Here is a 17275-nt window from a genome sequence, read left to right as displayed (position 1 = left end):
ACACTTTCTTGTCAAGGATGCTTGAAAGTTCTGCATCAGATATGAGCTACTTTGAAGAATAAAGGAAGGAACCCTGCCCAAAGCGAGTGCCCAGGGTAGTAGTAACACATTTCCATCAGCACCAGCCTGATGAGGATAATCTGATGCTCAGATTGAGGATAACTGATTTCTCAAAGTTATACAACTGGCCGAGCTGGGATTTGAACCAAGGTCTGTGTGACTGCAAATCTGTACTTTTAACCCCTACATTATATACTGTGGCATTTCCATGCCCTAAACCCCACTGTCTCCCAAGCCATGAAGTTTGCAGGTTATACTCTCAAGCTAAAGCAGGGAGCTAGGCAGTCAATGGGTGTGACAACTTCCTGCTGTTTCTCTAGGACAGGACTTGGTCACTGTGAGGCTGAGCCTGATGAGGCTTTGTTGAGGAACCTCCTAGCTCCCACCTGGTGGTGGAGACACACGTAAGAGACGAGAAGAGCCTGTATCAGATAAAACAAATTATCTGAAACTCCAGCAAGTTGCCTAGCACTGTGTAAACCAGGAAGATGGCATGAACAATCAGCCTTCGTGTGTATTTAAATCAAACAATATGCAACCCCATATCTTAGTGTTATTTTAAGGCTTATTGATTTACCTGTCCTAGGAAACCTGACAGTTTCAGAATCTCTGGAACTGGTCCAGAGGGACACAATTCAAATTTGGCACTCTTTTTTTTTTTTTTTTTTTTTTTTTTTTTTGTGGTACGCGGGCCTCTCACTGCTGGGGCCCCTCCCGTTGCGGAGCACAGGCTCCGGATGTGCAGGCTCAGCAGCCATGGCTCACGGGCCCAGCCGCCCCGCGGTATGTGGGATCCTCCCGGACCGGGGCACGAACCCGTGTCCCCTGCATCGGCAGGCGGACTCTCAACCACTGCGCCACCAGGGAAGCCCAAATTTGGCACTCTTGCTTAAGGACCACACGCATGGGAAGAATGAGAATGCTTGGATTAAAACACATCACTTCCTTCTCCTGTCCTGCTTTCAGGTGCAAGCTCAGGATTAGAGCAAGAGGCTATTATAGTTGTCCCTCGGTAGGTTGGGGGACTTGTTCCAGTACCCGCTGAGGACACCAAAATCCATGGATGCTCAAGTCCCTTACATAAAATGGTGTAGAATTTGCATATAACCTACACACGTCCTCCTGTATGCTTTACATTATCTCCAGATTCCTTACAATATCTAATACAGCGTAAATGCTATGTAAATAGTGGAAAATACAATGTAATGTTAGGTAAATAGTGCCTGTGTGCAGCAAATTCAAGTTTTGCTTTCTGGAATTTTTTTTCCCCGAATAGTTTCCATCCGAGGTTGGTTGAACCCCTACATGCAGAACCTGCAGATACAGAAGGCTGACTGTATATGGCTACTGAGTGCAGCTGCAATGAATAGTTTCATGGTCCCACGCTGTGAGACTAATCAAGATCTCTAGGAGTTGTAATCCAAAGAGAACATGGTGACTTTCCAGGACCAAGAGAACCATGAACTTAGCAGCAGAGTTTGGGGCTCCAAGGAAGGAGGGAGTAGCATGTGGGCTTCAGGGTCCACCGTTTTTTTGTCCCTTAAGCTCCTTTTCAGGGCCCAGGCACTCACCTCACCCTGCCAGATGGGGTTCACGGTGTTGCTGATGATCTTGGATCGCCTCTCCTGTCCGTGGTGTGGGAGGGCAGGGAAGATGCTGTGCTTCCCAGGCTGAATGGAAATCTTCAGGTAAGGGTCTGGGTTGAAAAACATCCCTTTCTTCAACCCCATGGCCTGGAAATCTATAAAACAGAGGATATTTTAATTTCATGTGTTTTAGCAAGGTTAAATATTATATTAGGCCTCACACAAGGAGAAGAGTCCATCTGAAACATGTAAAAAGTTTCTCAAACTTTAGACCATTTTCCACCTCATTACAAATATAGACTGATATGTCTCCAGAATCCATTACATGGAACATTTACTGATTTGAATGAACATTTACTGTATTAAATTGTTTTGGTTAAGAAGTGCCTGTAATAAGTCAAGACTAGCATTGTGGTTGCTATGCTTTTCAAGAGAGGACCATTGGCCCCTAGTGGTCTGGGCTTCTGGCGTTCCTCAGGCAGGTTGGGGTGAGGGGCTGAGGGTCACCTCGGGAAACCTGGTGCACACTGAGGGAGGAAATCCAACTTGGAAAATTCAGTGGGTCCAGGTGAATTTTATTTTATTTTTGGCTGCATTGGGTCTTTGTTGCGGTGCGTGGGCTTCTCATTGCGTTGGCTTCTCTTGTTGCAGAGCACGGGCTCTAGGTGCATGGACTCAGTAGTTGTGGCACATGGGTTCAGTAGTTGTGGCTCATGGGCTCTGGAGTGCAGGCTCAGCAGTTGTGACGCACGGGCTTAGTTGCTCCGCGGCATGTGGGATCTTCCCGGACCAGTGCTCGAACCCGTGTCCCTTGCATTGGCAGGCGGATTCTTAACCACTGCGCCACCAGGGAAGCAGGAACCACTTCTTCAAAGTGAAGACAGAAAAACAAGGGCTCTAGCCTCACAATAAATATGATTTTCACTGAGTAAGGAGCCAGTGCATCAGAAGAAATAGAGAAAGGTGAGGATTAAAAGAGCAAAGAGGGCTTCCCTGGTGGCGCAGTGGTTGAGAGTCCGCCTGCCGATGCAGGGGACACAGGTTCGTGCCCCGGTCCGGGAAGATCCCACATGCCATGGAGCGTCTAGGCCTGTGAGCCATGGCCACTGAGCCTGCGTGTCCGGAGCCTGTGCTCTGCAATGGGAGAAGCCACAACAGTGAGAGGCCCATGTACCGCAAAAAAAAAAAAAAAAAAAGATGGTAAAAAAAAAGAGCAAAGAATTGATAAGAGTGGCTCTCTGTGCCTCAAGTGTTTGTGCAAACTATGTGGTTTATGCTGAACACCTGCTTTTCTTCTGGGAGTCTGGAATTTTGGTAGGTGCTAGGAGTACTTTGGCCGTATGACCAGCCCCCAATCAAAACCTTGGGCTCTTGAGTCTGTAATGAGCTTCCCTGGTATATAGTATTTCACAGTATTTCACAACTTGTTGCTGGGAGAAATAAACCCTAGCTGTGTGACTCCAGTGAGAGAGGACTGGTGGAAACTTGTGCCTGGTTTCCTCCAAACTTCATCTCAGGCACCTTTTTCCTTTGCAATTTGCTGTGTATCTTTTCAATGTAATTGATTACAATGATTATAGTCAATGTAATTGACTATCGATTATAGTCACGAGTATGACTACATGCTGAGTTCTCCCAGTGAACCATCAAATCTGGGGGTGGTGTTGGGGAATATGGCCCAGAGTGTGACAGACATAGATTTACCCATCATAAAATAATGACTATCATCACCTTCATCACCTCCACCACTACTGCCTGTCATTTACTGATTAGCTACTAAATTCTGGGGACCATTCTATGCCCTTCAAATACATTATCTGATTTAATCTTAACCACAAATTCTACAAGAGAGTTATTACATCCCTAATTTGAGGAAGAGAAAATAGAGGTTTCTGAGTTAAGTAACTTGACCAGGTCTTCAGAGTTGGTCAATGTCAGAAATGAAATTTGAACCTGCTTCTGTGATTCCAAAGTCTGTGTTTTTAACCATTATGTGATATTACCTTTTCATAAAAATGACAACTTTGGCATAGGTCAAATTCTCAAGCATAAATGGGTCTTTTTAAAAAATTCTCTTCCATCAAACAACTTGTCTGAATCTGCATAATGTTTTTATCATACGTCTGATACCTGATAAGTCTAGTTATCTTTATTGTTCTTGTTTTTTTTTTCCAAAAGAAAACATCTTTCTTTACCAGTCACACATTTATTCTTCCGGATTAATCTTTTAATTTTTTAATCAGCTCCCCTCCAAAAAATTGAGATTTTGATTGGAATTGCATTGAATCTATGGATTTTGGGAAAAATGGTAACTTTACAATACTTCCTATTCAAGAACATATGTTTCTTCACTTTTTCATGCCTCCTTTCATGCCCTTCAGTGAACTTTTATAGTTTAAGTTCAATTTGTATACTTATAAAAATATATGTTTCACGGAGTCAGAACGTTTGAAAACTGCTGCAATAAGGAGTTAATTAGGAGTTAAAAGAGCATTTGGCTGTATATTAGTATATCCAGATTTTAGTTCTGGAACACTCTCTATTGAACTTTGTAACTCTAGAAAAAAAATTCTTCAGGTCTCAATTTCTTCAACTATGAAGAAATGGAATGGATGTCTATAAGAACACAGAGTTTTGTGATTTTCCAACAGTAAATGATACATTAATGGGAAAATACTTAATTTTCCCCCATTTTTTCCTGCATTGTTTTTTGTTCTAATGATAAACATGATGCCTACTGTAACTTTTTTAAATATAGAAGGAAAAGAAACAGAATTTTAAAATTATTTCAAATTGTACTGCATAGTGGCAACCATTGCTAGACTTTTTCTTTATTGCCTTTCAGTAATTTTCTTTGCATATTTGTGACCATACTGTATATACAGACTTGTACCCTAAATTTTTTCTTTTGCCTGGATTATACCATAAGGATGTCCCATGTCTTTTAGAACATTTTGTATACATAATTCTTGAACAGTATATAGTATTTAATTATTTGGCTCTGTGGTAATTTTGAATATTTAAATTGTCTCAAATACTTGTGAAAAAAATCTGTATTTGCATTTATGATTTTTAAGGTTGTAGTGTTAATTCACTGAAAATTAAAGGGATAGTAGTTACACAGGAAATTTATTACCACCAAGGAGTGGTAAAAACTGAATATATAAACAGATTTGAGAAGTAAAGCATTTGCATCAACAATCTTGCTTTGACATGCTACTCCATTCTGGAAAATTTCCAGGGGAGACAATTCCATGATCTATCTTTCTGGTTATTTCTCATTTTAAATTCTAAAAAGAAAAGCAGTCCAATTATATGCAGTATCTCCAGTTCTTGAGTTTTCTTAAATTTATCTCTCTGTATGCTGGCATGGATGTTCACATATTACTTTCAGATAAGATGCAAAGGTGAAGTTCTTTGAGCCCTAGCAAACCTGAGAATGTGTTTCTCTTGCCTTCTTACATAAATGACAACCTGGTGGGCACAGAAATCTTCGGCTAAAACATGCTACCCTTAAAACTCTGTAGCCTTTGTTTCATGATTTTAGCATTCTGTATGATAAGAAGACAAGTCTGAGGTTAACATGAGGTTTATTCTTTTGTAAGTATCATGCTTTTTCCCCTCATATGTCTACTGTGTCTGCATTTGAAAATTTCTTTAAAAAAATTGGCATTTGTCTAGATGTTGGTCTCTGTACATACATTTTTTTCTTAGCACCTTATAGTCTAATTTAAAGATTCAAAATCACATTCAACTCAAGAAACCTATCTCCTAATATTTCCTTTCAATTTGTTCTGATCATTTCATCAAAAACATTAAATATCTATGTATTGGCTCTGTATATGTCATCCATCTTTTTACTTCCATATCCTTTTTATGTCTGACCCTTCTATGTTTTCTAGGAGAGAATCTCAAGTCAGTCTACCTTATCATTGATTCTAATTCTGTAGTGGTGAGTATGCTCTTACTGCTTTCTAAAAGCTCTCAAAGCTCACTTTGAATTCTGTGATTGCACCTTTTAGAATTTATTTTAAATCTCTCCTTGACTATGATAGACAGAAAAACGGTCCTTCACAGATGACCATAACCTAATCCCTGGAACCTGTGAATATGTCACCTTACATGGTAAAAGGGACTTTGCAGATGTGGTGAAGGATCTTTATTGAGATGGAGAGATTAGCCTGGATTATCCAGTTAGGCCCAATGTAATTATAAGAGTCTTTATAAAATGGAGGAAGGAGGGGCAAAAGGAGGAGAAAGGGACGTGACAACAGAGCAGAGATTGGAGTGATGCAGCCACGAACCAAAACATGCAGGTAGACTCTAGAACCTGAAAGAGGTGAGGAGTGGATTCTTCTCAGGAGACCCCAGAAGAGTACCAGCCCTGCCTGTCGACACCCTGATTTTAGTCCCTTAAGATTCATTTTGGAATTCTGATCTCCAGGACTGAGTGAATACATGTTTTGTTTCAGGCCACTAACTTTGTGGTAGTTTGTTACAGCAGCAACAGGAAACAGATACACTTGACTTTCCTTTAGCTTCAAAGAACTACAAAGAAATCCCTTACCATTTTTCTTCATCCTAGACCTCTTACTTAATAGGTCCTGCATGTCCCTGTATTTTATAGAGAGTACAAGCAGACGAGTGATAAATCCCTTATTTCTCTTGAGCAGATATTTGCCACAAAATACTTGTCTTATTCCACTTGAGTGTTATGTCTTTCAACGTTTTTTTTTTTTTTTAAGGTAGAATCTATTCTCCACACATTCTTCAAGCTACAATGTCTATTCTTTATCCATGAGTAGGTTGTGTACCCCTGGTATTGCCCATCTTTAGTTAGTTTGGTTGTCCAACGAGCTGCTATTGGAATCCTCATCCCTACTTTTACACCTGGAGATGACCAGCATCTAGTCAACTTTTTGATACTTTGTGGGCTTTGCTTAGCTGTAGATTTGATGATCTTTTTATCTCATCTTTCTTTGAGGCATGGAATTTATTATGCTACTTTAAGCAGTATTTACTTTTATTTTTCCTTGACAGACGTAGTGAATTAAACATATACATAGTCAACTACTAAGTATTATATTTCCACGACCATCCCAGGCTTGCTTCTTTAGTTGTTAATTTTATATCTCCAGTCACATTTCATTGCTGGCAATTTTTTCCTTGAGATAAGTGTAAGAAAAATGATATATTGGGGGCTGTAGGAGATGAATCCACCCTGATCACCTTGTAAAGTAGCTTTTTGAAACAAGCTGGTGGTAGTGGTGGTGGTGGGGGGCGTGGTTTCCTTTCCTGTGGTGAGTCTGTGAGCCCATATCTACATGGTAGAGACAAAATGGGAACCAGTGAATGGATATTTCGTCTCCTTCCCCAGCCCCATGCTGTCCATCCTGTATGGCATCCCTCTTAGGCTTTAGGATTTTAGTGAGCTTTGGTTAGTGAAAATTCTTCATTTCTGGCAGACAGTAGAGTAGTTTTCCTGGTTTCTACTGTTTCTGAAAGTTTGTACAAATAACTGTTATCAAGCATTTCAATGGGAACATAAGAATAACAAATCAGGAGTTGTTAGTTTTCTGTCCTAGTAATACAAAAGTATTGTTTCTTCTTTTTTCTTTTCTTTTTAAACCTAGACAGACACATGCTAATGTTGTCAGTGGGTTTCTTTTAAAACTTAATTTTTTTTAGAGTGGCTGTAGATTCATAGCAAAATTAAAAGGAAGTACAGAGATTTTCCCATATACTGCCTGCCCACATATGCATCGCCTCCCCCATTATCAACATCCCCTACCAGAGTGGTACATTGGTTATAACTGATGAGCCTACATTGACACATCATAATCACAGTTGAGAGACACTTTACTTCTTTTCCCAAAATCCATTGTTTACATTACAATTCACTCTTGGCATTGTACACTCTCTGGGCATTGACAAATGCATTATGACATGTATCCATAATTACTGTATCACACAGAGCATTTTCACTGCCCTAAAAATCCTCTGTTCTCTGCCTATTCATCTCTCCTTCCCCTATCTCCCAGCAACCACTGATCTTTTTATCATCTCCATAGTTTTACCTTTTCCAGAGTGTGATATAGTTGAAATCATACAGTACGTAGCCTTTGCAGATTGGCTTTTTTCAGTGAGTAATATGCGTTCAAGATTCCTCCATGTCTTTTCATAGCCTGATAGCTCATTTCTTTTTAGCACCGAATAATATTCCATTATCTGAATGTACCATGGTTTATTTATCCATTCAGCTACTGGAAGACATCTTGATGGCTCCCAAGTTTTGGCAATCATAAATAAAGCTGCTATAAACATCTGTGTTCAGTTTTTGTATGAAAATTACTCCATATGGGTAATTTCCAAGGAATGTGATCATGGCGTCATGCGGTAAGAGAATGTTTAGTTTTGAAAGAAACTACCAAACTGTGTTCCAGAGTGTCTGTGCCATTTTGCATTCCTACCAGCAATAAATGTGAGTTCCTTTTGCTCCACGTCCTCACCAGCATTTGGTGTTTTCAGTGTTCTGGATTTTAGCTATTCCAATAGGTACATAGCTGGTATCTAGTCATTGTTTTAATTTGCATTTCCCTAATGGCATATGATGTGGAGTACCGTTTCATATGATTACTTGCCATCTGTATAGCTTCTTTGGTGAGATGTCTGACAAGATCATAAGATCTTTGGCCCATTTTTCAACTGGGTTGTTTGTTTTCAAATTGTTGAGTTTTAAGAGTTCTTTGTATATTTTGGATTAACTTTCCTTTACCAGATGTGTCTTTTGCAAACATTTTCTCTGAGTCTGTGGCTTGCCTTCTCATTTCCTTGACATTGTCTTTTGCAGAAGTTTTTAATTTTAATGAAGTCCATCTTATCAATTTTTTTTTCATGCATTGTGTCTTTGGTGTTGTATCTAAAAAGGCCCCACCCTACCCAAGGTCATCTAGGTTTTCTCCTATGTTATCTTCTAGGAGTTTTATAGTTTTGTGTTTTACATTTAGGTCTATGATCCATTTTGAGTTAATTTTTGTGAAGGGTATAAGGTCTGTGTCTAGATTCATTTTTTTTTTGCATGTGGATGTCCAGTTGTTCCAGCACCACTTGTGGAAGGGACTATTTTGCTCAACTGTACTGTCTCTGCTCATATTTCAAAGATCAGCTGACTATATGGGGGTCTATTTCTGGGCTCTCTAGTCTATTTCATTTATCTATTTTTCTGTTTTTTTCTTTTTTTCACAAGTACCACACTGCAGCTTTATAAGAAGTCTTGAAGTTGTGTAGCATCAGTCCTCCAACTTTGATATTCTCCTCAACATTGTGTTGGCTATTCTGGGTCTTTTGCCTCTCATTATAAATTTTAGAATCAGTTTGTCAGAATTCACAAAATGACTTGCTGGAGTTTTGATTGGGATTGCGTTGATTCTATAGATTAGTTTGGGAAGACCTGACATATTTACAATATTAAGTCTTCCCATCCATGAACATGGAATATATCTCCATTTATTTCATTCTTCTTTGATTTAATTCATTAGAGTTTTGTAGTTTTCCCTATAAACATCTTGTACATATCAACATTTTGTTAGATTTATACCTAAGTATTTCATTTTGGGGAGGTGCTAATGTAAATGGTATTGCGTTTTTAACTTAAATTCCATTTGTTCATTGCTGGTATATAGGAAAGAGACTGACCTTTTGTATATTAACCTTGTTATTACCACTTATCAATGGATTTTTAGACACACGTTTGCTTTACTGGGGGCTCACTTAGACATGAAAAGCCTCAGGTGACCGTCCATCTCCCAAGGACACTCATGAACTTCATTTCTGTGATCTCAGATCTCTGATATTTATGGCCTACAATATTTGTTGGTTTGATAATAAGCTAAGCAATAGTTTTCAAACTGTGCTGAACAGTTCTGTGTCCTACAGTTTCATGCCACTGTGTCTTCACAAAGACCACTTAGGGTGAAATTGAGTGCATGGGGCTCTGAACTCTATATCATTTTAGCCAGAGCAACTCAGTTTTTCTTTATAGTTTTAATTTTGAAATTATTTTAGATTCAAAGAAGAGTCTACCTTGTTTCCCTTACTGTTAACAGGTTACAGAAATAAGGTACATGATGAAAACTAAAAAATAAACTAAATTACTCTTAACTCTTAACTAATTATGATTAACTAAATGGCAGGCTTTTTTTTGGATTTCACTGATCTTTCCACAAGTGTACTTTTTTGAGCAGCTCAGTTTTTAATCTGTTTTACCAACTGGATTTCATGTGAGATTTTATTTAGACCAAGGGTCTGCTAGCTGCTTCTTGCCCTTACCTCCACTTTATAAACTCTCAATTACTGCTAGTTAGCCATGAAGGAAAAGTAGAATGGTAGCTTCTCTTCTCATGATCTCACCTCATCTAAGGAATGCATCTATTCCTTATTGAATCCTCTTGTACCCTTATGAGGTCAAGGGGTGAGAAATGGAATATTTCCTGCCATATCAGTAAACAAAGGATGTCATAGTCATCAGCGACTGCAGCCACCACTCATAGTGAGTTGGTGAGCCCTGAGGAAACTCAGGATATGAAAACACAGGATACTGGCCCCAGATAGCTGAGGTGCATATCAAAGGAATGCAGACTCTTGCATCTTCCCAAACATAGAAAAGCACTAAATGCTTTAACTTGAGATCATCTGGTTTTCTTTACTTAATAGTAATCTTTTGACATTCAGACTACCTGCCCTTTGTTGCAAAACTCCTATATATCCTAGCCCCACCCTTGCCTCCTCCAAGCAGTTCTCTCGGGATTACTTGAGATGCTACCTCCCCGGCTTGAAGTCCTAAAAATTCCCACCAAATAAAACATAACTCTCAACTTTTAGGTTGTGCATATTTTTTAGGCAACAGGGGAATGGAGCGGATATTTTAAAATTTTGTTTTACAGATGGAGAAACTGAGGCACAGAGATGTTGAGTAACTTACAGATAAGAGTCAAATTGAAGGGGTCTCCTGACTGTTGACTGACATTCTTATTCACTCCACAAGGCCTTCATATGAGCAATACATACCTGAGAGAGAAAAGCTGATCAGCCTCCGACTTCCTTGCCCTTGCACAGTCTCATCAGAGCCAATACTTTTAAAAATCTGTAAGAAGACAGAAAATGGGAGACAAGCAAAAAAAGCATTGAAATAGATACTCACACTTCAATACAAACATGCTTAAACACAGTTATTTCTGTAGCTACAGAATACAAAGACAGTAGCATTGTGATTTCATTAGGCTACTACTGATTAAAAGAAGTTTTTAGCAACCTAATGTCTTTCCCAGTAATAGAGTGGGAAATGCTAGTGGGGATGAGGGGTACTTTTCAGAGAAATGGAAATCAACAAAAATAATTACTTTAATATTAGAGCCCCTTTATAACCACTTATGTAAACAAGACCTTTTCACATTCAAATTTGCAAAAGGTATTTATTAAAGCAGACCCTAAGGCAGTAGAATGATAGGTCAATAGATGTTTACTGTTGTAATTACAATACGTTTCCATTAGCAAAGAATTGTGTTAAACTGCTGTATCTTCATTCCTTCTGATCTGTATTACTACCTAGAGATTTCTAGGAAATTCTGTTTATTAGGGAGGAGACTGAGCATGGCATTAAGAAGCTATTCTGAGGTCTCTTTATTTAACTGCCTTCCTGAGATGTTTCAGAACAGTTGTTACATGGGTTATCTTCATCTAGTAGATATTTGCAAACCATGTTGCCAAAATCTTTTACTTTCCATCACTGCTCAATATTTATCTGTTAATGGATTAATCAAAGCAGCTAGAGTCCTTGCTTCCATTCTCTTCTAGGCAAGTTTTACTCAGAAATGATTCTGAGTATTTATTCAAAGGCAGAGTTACCTTTGCATATGTTATATATTTGCAGAAAATAATATACAAATCTGAGCATTAAGCAAATCCATACAGTGTCCACTTTTTAGAAGATAATCTGCACTGAAGAAGCAAAAAGTGGAGAACTCGATGACCTCTTACTCAAAGTCTCTCTGTTTCGAGGTTCTGTGGGCTTGCTCTCTTTCTACTGCCTCTCAGTATTTTTGATGCTGGAAGAGTTGTGACTGGATGTGACCATCATCTTGCCTTATATGAGACTGGGAGTAATGACCGGGCATCACTAGGGCTCACAGCTTTCTCCCAAGAAGAATACAAAGGGATTATTAGAACACCTCCTCATAAAGCAGGTGCCCCTGGTGGGCCTACATGCTCGGCTGCAGCTCGTGTGCCAATCTTCTCAGTATGTCTGCTTTTAGGCCCACATGCAAGAGGTATTTCGGGGATGCTGGGCTGCCCAGCAGAGGGAACAAATGTGGGTGACATATGGAATGGGGTGAGTCAGAATGCTGGTTGGGCTGAAGTATCAGCCCCCTTCCCAGTCTGTGTTTATTCTGCTCTTTGCCTGGCTGACCCCGAGCAGCAGAGGTCAACAGTACAGAGACTGCATCCTCAGGCTGGACAACTCTCTTAGCTCTCAAAGTGGCCAATGTGCATGGGCCTAATCAGGGTTCAAAATTCCTTCATGTTGAGGACTTTTCTTCATTTTCAACTCTGTGCCTGAGCAAAGGTCATGGGAGACTTGGGCAGGCTGGCCACACTCCCTTCCAGTGATGTACCTGCCTATGTGGGACAATTACAATTGACACTTCCTAATTCTAGTTTAAAGATGTCAACATCTAGCTTGTTCCATCTCAGAATATAAATTCCTTGAGGGCACAACAAAAAGTATACTTTTAATAGAGCCTTGATTTTACACTGTTTAAAAGGTAGGATTAAACTGCACATTTCATGCTAGTCTAAATGAGCTTAAACTTGCAATGATAACAAAGAATAGTACATCTGTTCCTTCTTATTTAAAACATAATTTTGATCCCTCGTATTTAAATATTTTTCTGCTGGAAATTCAAGGCATTTACAAAAAGGTCCTTCATATTTATTGCATCAAAACAAGCCTGTAGACAAAAAGATAATGTATATTTTTCAGAAGCTACTAAGTTCAGAGGGGAGACACACACTTAAAACTTCATAAACATTTCCCTAACTCATGGCTTTTTGCTAACATTATTTATCAAGTCATCTCAGCGCCAGACTGATGATACAAAGGGGGAGGCAACAGATGATAAACATTTTCCAGGAAGTAAAGATGTTTGGGAAGGTTTTGCATCCTGGCTTTTTGCTCAAGATGAGTTCCAGAGGCTGGTCTGAGGTTCAGAAATCTGCTGCATTACAGAGATATGCTCTACCATTTACTGACTGTGAAAATGGTGTGAAAACTCAGGAAAAATAGTCTCACCCTGGAACAACCTAAGACTGAGGGGGACATCAGGGAATTGCTCATCTTCTCAGGGCTGCACATTCCCTCGGCTTTTCAGCCTGTCTGATGCCCAGTTGTTATTCCAAGCACTGGGCACTGGGTCTTGATGTCCCCTCTTAGACGCAGTGCACAGTGTCACCGTGTATTGCACACAACTTATTTCCACAACCAAGCCTACTTGGCAAATGGTTTAACAGATTCAAGGCTGAATCTTCTGGGAAGGGGGGATCAAGAGGGTGGAGCAGGAGTGTGTGGGGCTCACCTCCCCCACAAGCACAGTGAAAATTACATCTACATGCAGAACAATTCTCACAGAAAACCAACTGGAAACTGGCAGAAGTTCCCTTATACAACCAAAGCTGCAAGAAAGATCCCCATGTAGCTGGGTAGGATAAAAATAAAAGGCATCAGGATGGGACTGGTGGTCCTGGAAGGGATCTGTGAAGGAGGGAGTGTCCGCACAGGAAGGCTCTTGCTCTGAGAAATCCCTGTCTGCTGGGAGGTCTGCTGGGACAGATAGGAAGCTGGAGGAGCCTGTACTCCACTTGCAAGGAGTGTCTGCTTGCTGGCTTGCTAGCAATAAGGGCAGAGAGAGACTGGTGTTGATGGCTGCCACCTCTCTGTACCTCCCAGCCCAAAATGCATGCTGAGTGGGGCTGCTAGTACACGCATCAGCTAGGCACTAAAACTCAGGTGGAAGAACCCTGGGAGAGGACTTGGTCTAGCTGCGCGGAGACAGCCTAGAGGTCCTGGAGTGTGGTCCAGGCTGTCATGGTTAGTGCACTTGAGATAGGATGTGCGTTCACCATTGGAGCCCTAGTATCAGAGTGGTGCCGGGTGGGGCACGGGTCTGCCAATGAAGCCCCACTGTCAGTGTGTTCACAGCAAAGTGCGACTCTGACTATTGGTGGGCTTTGTGGAAGGCTGATAATGGACTCAGATATCAGTTTCCCTGGTGGGCAGCCCCTGGGGAGGAGTATGCAGAGGTTCATTTCCTGGTGGGTGCACTCCTCACATGGCAGCTTGGAGCCAGATCTCAGTGAAAAGGTCCAGGGAGAGCCCTACCATAGAGGCAGCCCGGGTCCCAGGCAGCAGCACAACCACCTCAATTCCTGCAGTCACAATGCCCCGGCCCCACTGCCAGCCTAGCACTAGGGTCTGGGATGAATACAACAGAGAAACGGATGTGACCTTGGGCTGCTTATGCACAAAACCTCAGATACCTGCATGGGCAATGCATAGGTTTGCTATGACCACATGGGCCTCAGTGGATTCTGTGCTCACCTCCTTGGGGACTTAGGACATACAGCAATGGAACCTTGTGAAACCCAACCCTCAGGGCTTCTACTCCAACAACTAGGGAGCAGACCCTGCCCCTGACAAGGCTGTGACAGCCATGCAGCAAAGAGGAGGACCCACCCAATATCTGCAGGCTCTGGATACCACATGAATCACACCTCCTATCAAGGGGATAATGGTCAGCACACTGAGGAAATCGCCCTCACACCAAAAATATTGGACTTACACAATCTACACAGGGATGCTCCCACATAAAAACAGCACTTCAAGACCACAATAGATAATTATTTCTCCTAAATTCACAGAGACAGAGAAATAAAAAAGCAGAGAAACTACTCCCAATTAAAAGAACAAGAAAAATCCCCTGAAAAAACAAAAATGAAATACCTCTCCAGGCTACTGGACCCCAAGTTGAAAAAGGAAGTAACAGAAACACTAAAGGAATTAATAAATATTACCAACAGAAATGCAGATCGCTGTAACAATGAACTAGAAACTATAAAGAGGAACCAATCAATATTAGATAACTCAATTGCCAAGATAAACACTGATCTAAAAGCAATGAACAGCTGACTAAATAGTGCATAATAATGAATAAGTGATCTGGAAGACAGAATAATGGAAATCACTCAATCAGAACAGCAGGCAGAAAGACAAATGAAAAAAATGAAAGCAATGAACAAGATCTATGGGATAATATGAAGTGTGTCAACCTACACATAATACAGGTTTGAGGAGGAGAAGAAAGAGAGAAGGGGATAGAAAATGAATAAATGTATTTGAAGAAATTATGGCTGAAAACTTCCCAAACCTAAAGAAGGAAACAGGTATCCAGGTACAGGAACACGAACAAACCCACATTAAGACATATCATAATTAAAATGGCAAAAGTTAAATATAAACAGAGGAGCACCAAGAGAAAAACAAAGAGTCAGTTACAAGGAAACCCCCATAAGCCTATCCATTGATTTCTCTACAGAAACTTTGCAGGCCAGAAGGGGGTAGCATGATATATTCAAAGTCCTGAAAGGGAAAAACCTGCAACCTAGGGTACTCTACCCAGGAAGATTATCATTCAGAATAGAAGGAGAGAAAAAGAATTTCTCAGACAAGCAAAAACTAAAAAATACATTAATACTAAACCTATCATGAAAGAAATATTGAAAGGTCTTCTCTAAATTGAAAAGAAGCAAAAATCTATAGGAAAGGGAAAAATCACAATAGGAAAGGCAAATAAATAAAAGGACAAAAGATCACTTAAATAAGCCAGTACATAGATTTAAAAAAAAACCCCATTTTTGTAAAAGTGATCATAACCTCAATAAATAGTAAAAGAATAAACATGAAGATGTAAAATAGGGCATCAAAACCACAGAATGTGGGAGAGGGGAGTTAAAAAATATGGATTTAAAAAAAAGTGTTTGAACTTACATGACTATCAGTCTAATCAAGTAGATATAGCTATGGGTTACACTTGAAAACCAAGGTAACCACAAATCAAAAATATACAATAGATTCACAAAAATAAAAAAGAAAGGAACTCAAGCTTAATACAAAAGAAAACCATCAAACCACAAAAGGAAAAATAAAAAGAACAAAAGTTTGTTCAAAGAAGAACAAGGAAGAACTACAAAATCAACTGGAAAACAAGGTTTAAAATGGCAATAAATACATACTTATCAATAATATCTTTAAATGTCAATGGACTAAATACCCCAATCAAAAGACACAGAATGGTAGACTGGATAAACAAAGAACCTACAATATGCTGCCCACTTTAGGTCAAAAGACACAGATAGATTGAAAGTGGAGATAGAAAAAGATATTTCATGCAAATATAAGCAACAAGATAGCAGAGGTAGCAACACTCATATCAGACAAAATCGACTTTAAAACAAAGTTCGGAAATAAAGACAAAGAAGGACACTATATAATGATAAAGGGATCAATACAAGAAGAGGATATTACACTCGTTAACATATATGCACCCAGTATAGGAGCACCTAGATATATAAAACAAATACTAGCAGACATAAAGGGAGAAACTGACAGGAATACAATTATAGTAGGAGACTTTAATACCCCTCTGACATCAATGGACAGATCTTCCAGAGAGAAAATCAATAAGGCAACAGAGATCCTAGAAGACACAACAGAGCCATTGGACTTATTGATATCTGCAGGACACTACATCCAAAAAACTCAGAATACAAATTCTTTCCAAGTGCACATGGAACATTTTCTAGGATTGACCAGATACTAGGACACAAAACAAGCTTCAACAAATTTAAGAGGATAGAAATTATTTCAAGCATCTTTTCTGACAACAGTGGTATGAAACTAGAAATCAACCACAGAAAGAAAAAGAGGAAAAAAACCCACAATCACATGGAGACTAAACAGTATGTTATTAAAAAACCAATGGATCAACAATGAAACCAAGGAGGAAATCAGAAAATACTTTGAGACAAATGATAATGAAAACAGAACCTTACAAAATTTATGGGATGCAGCAAAAGCAGTTCTAAGAGGCAACTTCATAGCAATACAGGCCTTCCTCAAGAAACAATCTTGTGGCCTTCCTCAAGAAAAATCTCAAATAAACAACCTAACCTAACACCTGAAAGAACAGGAAAAAGAACAAACAAAACTCAAAGTCAGCAGTAGGAAGGAAATAATAAAGATCAGAGAGGAAATAAATAAAATAGAAATTTAAAAAACAATAGAAAAGATCAATAAAACCAAGAGCTGCTTTTTTGAATAGACAAAAAAACTGACAAACTTCTAGCCAAGCTCACCAAGAAGAGAGAGGAGCCAAATAAACAAAATAAGAAATGAAAGAGGAGAAATAATAACTGATACTGCAGAAATATAGAAAATCATAAAAGACTACTATGACAACAAACTGGACAACCTAGAAGAAATGGACAAATTTCTAGAAACATATAGCCTGCCATAATTG

The 17275-nt window shown here is 39.5% G+C and overlaps 1 protein-coding gene across 3 annotated transcripts in view; it reads right to left on the bottom strand.

Moving 5' to 3' along the window:
- Positions 1-17275, bottom strand: part of HECW1 (HECT, C2 and WW domain containing E3 ubiquitin protein ligase 1) — a gene marked incomplete at both ends in the record, with an annotated part of 546121 nt that overhangs the window by 164838 nt on the left and 364008 nt on the right. For all 3 annotated transcript variants that reach the window (XM_081244601.1, XM_081244600.1, XM_081244602.1), the window contains 2 exons: positions 1632-1801; positions 10713-10788. In XM_081244601.1, coding sequence (XP_081100727.1) covers positions 1632-1801; positions 10713-10788 — 246 coding nt within the window. The remainder of the gene's footprint in view (positions 1-1631; positions 1802-10712; positions 10789-17275) is intronic.

The sequence above is a fragment of the Mesoplodon bidens genome (assembly GCF_964165515.1).
Source record: "Mesoplodon bidens genome assembly, chromosome: 9".
Classification (NCBI taxonomy): domain Eukaryota; kingdom Metazoa; phylum Chordata; class Mammalia; order Artiodactyla; family Ziphiidae; genus Mesoplodon; species Mesoplodon bidens.
The sequence above is the reverse complement of the archived record's forward strand: the minus strand, read 5'-3'. Positions and strand labels throughout refer to the sequence as shown.